General features: G+C 57.2%; 1 protein-coding gene across 1 annotated transcript; it reads right to left on the bottom strand.

Annotated features, from left to right (window-relative positions):
• Window positions 1–317: 317 nt before the first annotated feature.
• On the bottom strand, window positions 318–2,640 carry OLIG2 (oligodendrocyte transcription factor 2). Its single transcript, XM_086739733.1, has 2 exons — window positions 2,609–2,640; window positions 318–2,315 (listed from the first exon to the last, which is right to left on the bottom strand). Exon 2 carries the CDS (start codon window positions 2,276–2,278, stop codon window positions 1,364–1,366), a length of 915 nt encoding a protein of 304 aa, XP_086595859.1. The 5' UTR covers window positions 2,279–2,315; window positions 2,609–2,640; the 3' UTR covers window positions 318–1,363.
• Window positions 2,641–8,455: the final 5,815 nt, after the last annotated feature.

The raw sequence follows: 8,455 nt of genomic DNA, 5'->3' as shown, positions 1-8,455 counted from the left end.
AATTTTCCCGTTATGAACCCAGGAACAGTAGCTTCTTTCCTTGTCGCCCTTATTCTGCGAGGAACAAATGAGGGGGAAAACAAAACAAACCAAGACGAAATAAAACGACTACGATTAGCCGGCGAAGCAAACTAACAAAAAACTTGGGGAAAAGGCAAGGATGGAGTCTAAAATGTTCCCATTCCCGCCCGGCTTTGCTGGCCGGTGACTCCCCCTCCCAGCGCCGGCGGTCCCGCACCAGCGCCCGCCCCCGCCTCCCCGCTCCCCTCCGAACAGCAAGGAAGAGAAAAAGGCCAGTTATTTAAAATGCTTTTTTTTAATTATTTATTTAAAATCTGAACAATGGATCACTTTTTTTTTTGCAACCAAACAAGTAATAAATATTATTTAGCAACTTTTTTTTCTTTTTTTTCTTTTTTTTTTTTTTTTTACAAAAATAAACAGATGATAAAATCTCTGCGAGGGGCAGCGATAAGAAAAGTTGTTATTTCAGAAACAAGCCCAAGTTCTCAGTATTGCAACACGGACAGTGTGAAAGTTCCTACACAGAAAGAGCATTAAAGAGTTCAAACTTTGTTAGAGGTGGCAGGAACGAAAAAAAAACCAAACAAACCAAACCAACAAACCAAAACGTGTTACAGGCTTAAAAAATAAAATAAAATAAACAAACCCAACAGATCCCGAGAACCCAAACCAACGAAATCAAGGCAGACCGACCCCTTCTTCACTCATGAGGCTCACACAGCACAAGTGCACGGACGGAAAGCTCAGGCAGAGCGGACTTGCGGCGTTATCGTGGAACAGTATATTTACAAATCCCGAACCGGAAAGAAAACCGAAAAAACACCAACCAGAAAATAAACGGCCGGCGGGAGGAATGAACCGAATTTTCCGCCTGCGCTCCCCGCCGGTGCCGGAGTCCCTGGGAGCGCCGGGAATGGGTTTTCCCGGTCGGGATGCGATCCAGGAGCGGCTCCGAAGGCTCCTGCGTGTGGCGACGGAACCGGTGGGGTGGGGGGAACAAACAAAAGAGCAAACGAGCAAACAACCCTCTGCAGTTTTGGTTCCTCCGTTCGCGACGAGCCCGGGGCTGCTTTCCCCTCCCAGCAAAGTTCCGGAGAAGACGACGAAATTAAAAAACCGACGGGGATGCGCCGGCGTTTGCTCGCGTCGCGGTGGGTTTCCCCGCCGTCCGGGGAGCGGGGCTCCATCCCCTCTCCGCCGCTCCTCCGACGGCTCCCAGCGGGGACGGGAAGGGACGGGGGGACGGGGACCCGCTGCCGCCGGTGTTGGGGGGCGGAGGGGGGCGGGGGATGAGGAGCGTTCGTAGGTCCCAGAGGTGCCGTGGCGGGACGGAGCGGGCTCATTTGGTGTCGGTGGTCAATCTGGGGAGGCTGGCGGTGCCCATGCCGGAGACGTGGTGGTGCGGGGGGGCCGAGACCTGGCACATGCTGCAGGGGCAGGGCATCCCCCCCCAGTGCTGGAAGCTGCTGCCCAGCGGGGCGGCGGCGGCGGCGGCAGCGGAGGGCGACTTGAGGAGCCCGTGGGGTGGCCGGATGGAGCTGACGGCCGAGAGACCGGATCCCGGCAGGGAGGCGCTGGAAACGGCGGCGGCGGCGGCAGCGGCGGCGGCGGCGGGGGGCAGGATGGGGTGGTGGACGGGGTGGGAGGCGGGGTGGGCCGGGTGGCCGGGTAGGGGGGCGGAGTGGGCTGCCATGCCGGCGGGGCAGGCGGCGGGGTGGAAGCCAGCGTGGTGGCCGCCGTAGATCTCGCTGACCAGGCGCTTCATCTCTTCCAGGGAGTTGGTGAGCATCAGGATGTAGTTGCGCGCCAGGAGCAGCGTGGCGATTTTGGAGAGCTTGCGCACCGACGGGCCGTGGGCGTAGGGCATCACCTCCCGCAGCCCGTCCATGGCGATGTTCAGGTCGTGCATCCGCTTGCGCTCCCGGCTGTTGATCTTCAGCCGCAGCTGCTGCAGCTCCGGCTCCGTCATCTGCTTCTTGTCCTTCTTGGAGGAGGCGGAGGAGGACGAGGAGGAGGAGGAGGACGACGAAGATTTGAAGCCCAGCTTGTCCACCACCACCACCCCCGCCGCGCTCATGGCGCTCCGCAGCTCGGCGCTCAGCTCCGGCGGGGAATCGCTTTGCGTGGAGCTGGACACGGTGCCGCCCGTGAAGCCCCCACCGCCGCCGCCGCCTTTATTCCTGCCCGTGAGGAAGAGGTCATCGGGCTCCGGGGAGGACGGGCGGCTGGAGACCAGGCTGGCGTCCGAGTCCATGGCCCGGCGGGCGGGACGGCGGCGCGCACCGAGCTGCCTGCGGGGACGGGGTTGAGTGGTGGGGGGCGGGTGGAGGGTGGGGGGCGGAGAGCCCGCAGGAGGCCCCGCGTCAGCCCCCGCCAAAACTTGGCGCGGCACCGCCGCCCGCCCCGTCGGCGGGGTCGCTCCGCCGGGCTGGGGAGCGACGCCCCAGGTGGGACAAGGCCGCGCCGCCCCCCACCCCCACTCCCGTCCCGTCCGGTTCCGTCCCGTCGCGCCTCTCCGCCGGTCCGGTGCGGGGTGCGCGGGCGCGACGGGGTGGGGATGTTTTGAGCGGGGGAGGTCACTTACCGTGCGCGGGGCGGCCGTGGGGAGCGGCGCGCCGTGACGGGCGAGCACGGCAGCAGCGCGCACCTTGGCGGCGGCGGCGGCTTTATAGCCGCGCCGGGGAGGAACGATGTCACCGGGCGGGAGGGGAGGGGGCTGCGCCCAATCGGCGGCGGCGGCAGTGGCGGGGTGGGGGGAACGGGACGGACGGCTGATGTCAGCGGGGCCGGTCCGGCTCGACGGGGCGGGCGGGCGGGGGCGACGGCCAGCAGCGGCGCGGGGAGCCCGGCGGGGGGGCATAGTGGGGGGAGGGACTTTTGTCAAATCCATAATAAAGTGCAACAATGACAGCGCCGGGAACAGCTGTTGGCGGGGGGGTGGGGGAGTGGGGCGGCATGGGGACGGGACCAAACAGCCCCTTGCCCCGCTGCCGCGATGCCCTCGGGGAGGCCGCGATGCCCGGCTCCCGCCGCCCGTCGGTGTTTCCCCAGGCCTCGTCCCGTCGGGAATTGCTCAGCCCCGGCCGGTGCCCCCTCCTGCCCCCTGCCCGGTTGTTATACCCCCCCTTAGGTGCTGCCAAGGGAGTAGGAAGGGAAGAAAAAAGTTATTTTGGCCACCCACTGCTCCACGAGCGAGTGTCCCCGCCGAGGCAGCCGGGCGGTGCCGGCCCCAAGCAAGGACCCCCCGGCTCCGGCCCCGCAACCATCGGGAGGAGAAACCGGAGCGGCTACCAAAGCCTACCCGCCCCCCTCCCAAACAACCCTCCGGGAAGACCAGAGAGGGGAGGGAAAGAAACAAAAAAAAGACGTTAACAAAAAAAAGACTCCAACAAAAAAACCAACTTTTGGAAATGCTCTCCGCGCCTCGCCCGGCTCCCGGCGAGCCCCTCGCCCCCGCAGCTCGCTGTAACGGGGCCGAGGCTTCCTCCCGCCGGGGTAAATCCCCCCGCTCCCCCCTCGGCCCCTTTGCCTTTGTTGTATTATTTTTACACCCGTGTGTTTCCCAGCTGGCCCGGCAAAGCCTCAACCATCCGTTAAATATGTATTTAAAACGTTAAGAAGTGAAGCGTGGAAATGTGTTTCCCAACGGTTGCGGGGATGATCCGTAACAGGTCAATTAGGGAAGAAAAAAAAAAAATAAAATCTGTCCCAGCGACAGCCGGGCCCCGCCGCCGGCCGCCGCCCGGCGTGTGTCCCGCTGCCGCCCCGGCCCGGCCACCCGGGACCTGCTCCGCCCCCCCCACCCCCCCGGGCTCCCCCCGGCCTTCGGGTCCCGCACCTGCTTAGCGGGGTCTGCGGAGCCCAGCCGGGGAGCGAGGATAACGGAAGAGGGGAGAGCATCCTCATCCCCCCGGGGGGGAAGGCGAGGGGAGCTGGGGCTCAGCCCTGGAGGTGAGCAGCGGTACGGGGAGGGGGCAAGGCGGAGGAGGGGGGGGCACACACACGTCTGTGCAAACTTTGCGTTTATTTCACGGTGGGGAGGCGGCGAGGCGGCGAGGCGGCGGGAAGCCTGCCGCTGCCTTTTGACCGGTGACTCCGTGCGGCGCCGGCTCTCGGGGAGAAGAGGGGACCGGCCCCGGGCGGGCCAGGCGGGGCGGCGATTGTCGAGGCCGGGAGGAAAAACCGCCAGTTTTGCCTCCCTCCCGCCTCCCAGGGCCCCGTAATTTTCCTTCTTCAAAGGTTGGAACCTCTCCTCCTTAAGGCCGCCTCACCGCACCCCAAAGGGACGATGGGGGTCCCGTCCTCTCCGTCGGGACAGGGTCTCACCGGACACTCCCTCAGCTCGGGGATCGGACGGGCCGGGCCCCCCAACCCCCACCAACCACTCCGTGGGGCGGGGGTGGCCCGGGGCTGGGCAGAGGTGGGAGTCACCTACCGGGAGGGCTGGCGGGAGAAAAGCGGCGAGGAGCCACCGGCCCCGTCCCCGGTCCCGGAGGAGCGGGGAAGGGCAGCGGGCGGGGACGCGGCGGGGGCTGCGAGTCCTAACAGTGCCCTGGGCAGTTCTCGCTCACCCTGGGGGTCGCGGGGAGGGGGAAGTGGGCAACAGACACCTCCCGTTTTCCTTTTTTCCTTTCCCTTTCCTTTTTCATTTTCCTTTCCCTTTTCCTGTTTTTCCTTTCCCTTTTTTCTTTTTTTTTTCCTTTTTTCCTTTTTCGTTTTTTTTTGTCCTCTTTTCTCCTTTTTCCTTTTTTCCTTTTTCCCTTTTTCCCTCTTTTTTTTTTTCCCATTATGCCCCTTTCCTGCCGTTTTCCTTTCTTTTCCTTTTTTCCTTTATTTTCCTTTTCCTTTTTTTCCTTTTCCTTTTTTCCCTCCCCTCCTCCAGAGAGGCAACCCCGCGCCGCAGCCAAAGGAGAAGCCGGAGTGTACGTCCCTAAATGGGGCGAGCAAAGCCTTCGATGGCCACCGTCCGTCTGTCCGGACCGAACTCTCTCCCGCCCGCAGCCCGCGGGGCTCCCTTGGGCAGGGGGGCGCGGAGTTTGCGCGGAGCCGGGGCGGGGCCCGAACGGGGCGACGCTTCTCTGCCGTCCTCGACGGAAGGAGGAGGGGGTGCAAGGGGGTGATCTCTGCTGTGAGATGCCAAATGAAATGTCACGCGTTTCCCCCCCTCGATTCGCTAAGGCTAGGCGTTGCAAACTGCCTCTCGCCGGTGTAGCCCCCGCGGGGGGCTCCCGGAGGAACCCTTCACCCCAACTTGCTTTCGACCCTAAAATGTGGAGCAGAGCCTCTTTTCTTACATACGAATATGTATTTTTCTTTTTTTTTTAAGTCACGACCGTAGGCAACTGAGGCGTGAACGAAGGCAATCAGGGAACATGATGAAGTGATAACTTAATAAAAACCAGACTGTTGCTTTCATGTTAAAAATCACCCGGAACGTCATTAGGTTATTGGCTGGGATTGTTATTGCCCGCGCTCCCTCAGGGCTGACAGCCCCGGGTCCTTTCCTCAGGGATACCACACGCCTACGCGGGAAGCGTCCCTGCCCGGCTATGGGGAACCTGAGGCATCGGAAGGACCAAGGGCCGCTGTGTGACCGCGGCTCCGCGAGGACCGGCAGCTGAAACCAGTTTAAATGATGCCTCGGAAACCGTAAGGCCTGATCCCCTGTGCTGCCTGCCTCCCATCTGGGAGCCCATCTGTGGGCTCAAATTTGGGCTTTGCAGCTCCAGAGCCTTTTAAACTTTTCAGCTGAGAGTGTGGGCTTCAGGGAGTCCGCTGGGGTCACGGTTGCCCCCCCCCCGCCCGACACTGCCCCCGAACACGGCAGGACCACAAATCCCAGCACCTGGCGCTGAGGATGAGGATGTGGGGGTTGCCTCAAGCTCTCTGCTTGCTGCTTAAAGGTGTGAGGGGAGTCTCAGGGCAGGGGATAAGTTCTCCAAGGTTCAGATTTGTCCTTTTCCCCCCACTTTTTTTTTCCTTTTATTTTCTTTTCTGGATGTATCTGAACCAGATACAAATGTACTTTTTGCTGTTGTTCTGGACTTAAAAGCCTGAAGGCTTCGATGATGTTCCACCTGCCCAACTAACATTTGATACCTGTGATCTCCAAGAAAGGGAATCCAGTTCATTGACTGGGGCAGTCATTTTTATTCCAATAGGATTTTTTTTTTTTTTTTTTCAGTTTTCAGTGCTAGATTTTTTTTCGTTAACACTTGTTCGATTGAAATGTTGGAGACCCATACTCTGCCAAAAACTCAGCATGTCTTCCCATTCAATCAGAGACTGGAAAAGCTTCTAATCTTCACGCGAGTCACCCAGAGGGAAGTCTCAGAAATACCAGAGCTGATGCTTGTGATATTTGCAGGATTAAAAATATGCAGGAAATGAGCCATCTCCTAGTCTCATCTAGCAGAAAAAAAAATCCCTCTTGATTTATAAACTTTGGTCACTTAAGAGGCTGCTGTCCTCTACAGCAAAGGAATTAGATTGCTGTTTAAAATCCAGGCTAGATTCTGTCTTACACCTTTCAGGCTCGGTTGTCCCTCCTCTCGAGTGTGGCTGTTTACTCCAGCAGGACGAGCCTCACACTCGTGAGGTTAGTGGGGACTGACTTTTCTCTGACGTGAAGACGTTATTGAAAAGACCTCATCCAGACTCCTTTTAACTCTTCAGTGCAGGTGTAAGACATACAAGCTTTTTGTATGTTTTACCATCGTTTGTTGTGTTTAGATGCTGTTTTTTTTACAAGATATGGGATGATTTCTTTTAATACATCGCTGCAGGGAAAATCCTTAAGGACGCAACAGATAACTTCATACCACCATTTTGTTGCCCTAACCAAAGGTGGTTCCTAAAGCTTCTAAAACAGGATGACAGATATTTCGTTTTAACAGCTGCTATGTGTTACCAACAATTTAACTTCTCATTGACAACACCATCTCCTCTGGGTAAACGAGGAGAAAGAGGCTGAAACACCCAGAGATGGGAGGTGAAAACTTGGCAGCCTCGACTGTTGTTTGGTCCACTTACCGCTCTGCTACAGAGGAGACGCAATGCTAGTGAAAAAGGATCTGTTTAACCTTCCCCGGGCTCCATGCTGTCCCTCATGTGAAAATCCTCCCAAAATGAGCTGCCGTAGTGGGGAAGGAGCAGTGGGAACATCTGAGAGAAAGAAATCAGTGGAACTGCTCAGGTTGGCTTTTAGATCAACAGAGGCAAGAAAATAGAGCTGGAGAGGGAATTACATATCTGCGCTGTGATTTGTCTGGCTGCAGGCAGTTTTCTGTCCTGCAGGAGGTCTGAAAGGGGGACCCCCTTGAACTGGGGGTTTTGCTCTGCACCGCCCAACCTGAGCACCAACGGGATTAGAAAACCACCCGCGTGTTCCATCCGGTGAGCTGGTCTGAACTGCCTTCATCCCCGGCTCCCAGTGGCAGGGCCCAAGGATGGACAAGAAATACGCCTGTCATAGAGACGGAGGGGCAAAGAAAGCCCCAGCACAACCGGGTGTATCTCCTCCACAAAAAAATGGAGTGTCCTTGTCGGGACTGAATTTAGTCTAGAAAATTGTATTTTACTTGTATTTTTTCAGGATATCCCCACATAAAACAGCAAGGACTTTTAGTTCTCTTTTTGAACTTCCTGGGTAGCATTTTTGAATTTTTTTTTCACATTTCACCATTTGTCTGTATCTGGCACTCTTATACTACCCTTCATCTCTTTTCCACTTCCCACATCTTTATTTTGACTGACAGCTCCTTGGAAATGAGGGAGTCCTGGAGTTTTAGTTTTAGTAATGAGCAGAACATGAAAACACGGGTAGGTTTTGCTTCCCATGCAAACACTCGCTGGAAGCAAAATTTTCCTCAGGTTAGTCCTTTGTCCTGCCCCTAGCCTGTGCTCAGGAGAAAAATGCCTTAAAAAGTCTGATGCTAATGGGTTACTGCATCTGTCTGACTGAGCCCCAAGGATTTTGTTGCCGTCTGCTCGTCATGGAAATGTTCCCCCATCCAAAGGTGTCAGTGCCCTTCAGAATGGTTTCATATGGTGGCAACAACTGTTGAGCTCGTGCTGAACCGCTCGCTGGCCATGGGCATTTCACTGCCAGTGTTACGGGAGGCCCTCGAGCCTTGGGATGGACAAGTTCTTAGCTGATCTGTTCTTGAATGTGGAAAAAAAAAATGAAAAAGACTGGATATCAAAAGTCTATGCCAAAAATTTGGTGAGATTTCTCCTTAATTCGTTGAGAGTTTTGGTGGGCTGTCGCCTTCTTGTGTCGTAGCGGGACTTGCATTAATGGAGTAACAGCTGAACTAAGCGTTCAGAACGAACGTATCAAAGCCTGGAGGCTGTACGACACCATCTCTTGTTGCCCATGATGTCAAAGGTTGCGGCGAACGTCTCCCTCGCTTCCTGGGTGGCATTGTTT

The sequence above is a fragment of the Chlamydotis macqueenii genome, chromosome 1 (genome assembly GCF_036417535.1).
Source record: "Chlamydotis macqueenii isolate bChlMac1 chromosome 1, bChlMac1.mat, whole genome shotgun sequence".
NCBI classification, from domain to species: Eukaryota; Metazoa; Chordata; class Aves; order Otidiformes; family Otididae; genus Chlamydotis; species Chlamydotis macqueenii.
This window is presented reverse-complemented; position numbering and strand designations above follow the sequence as displayed.

What these genes read in the sequence shown, in the direction of transcription:
- OLIG2 (XM_086739733.1), bottom strand. Translation starts at nt 2,278, where the DNA reads ATGGACTCGGACGCCAGCCTGGTCTCCAGCCGCCCGTCCTCCCCGGAG.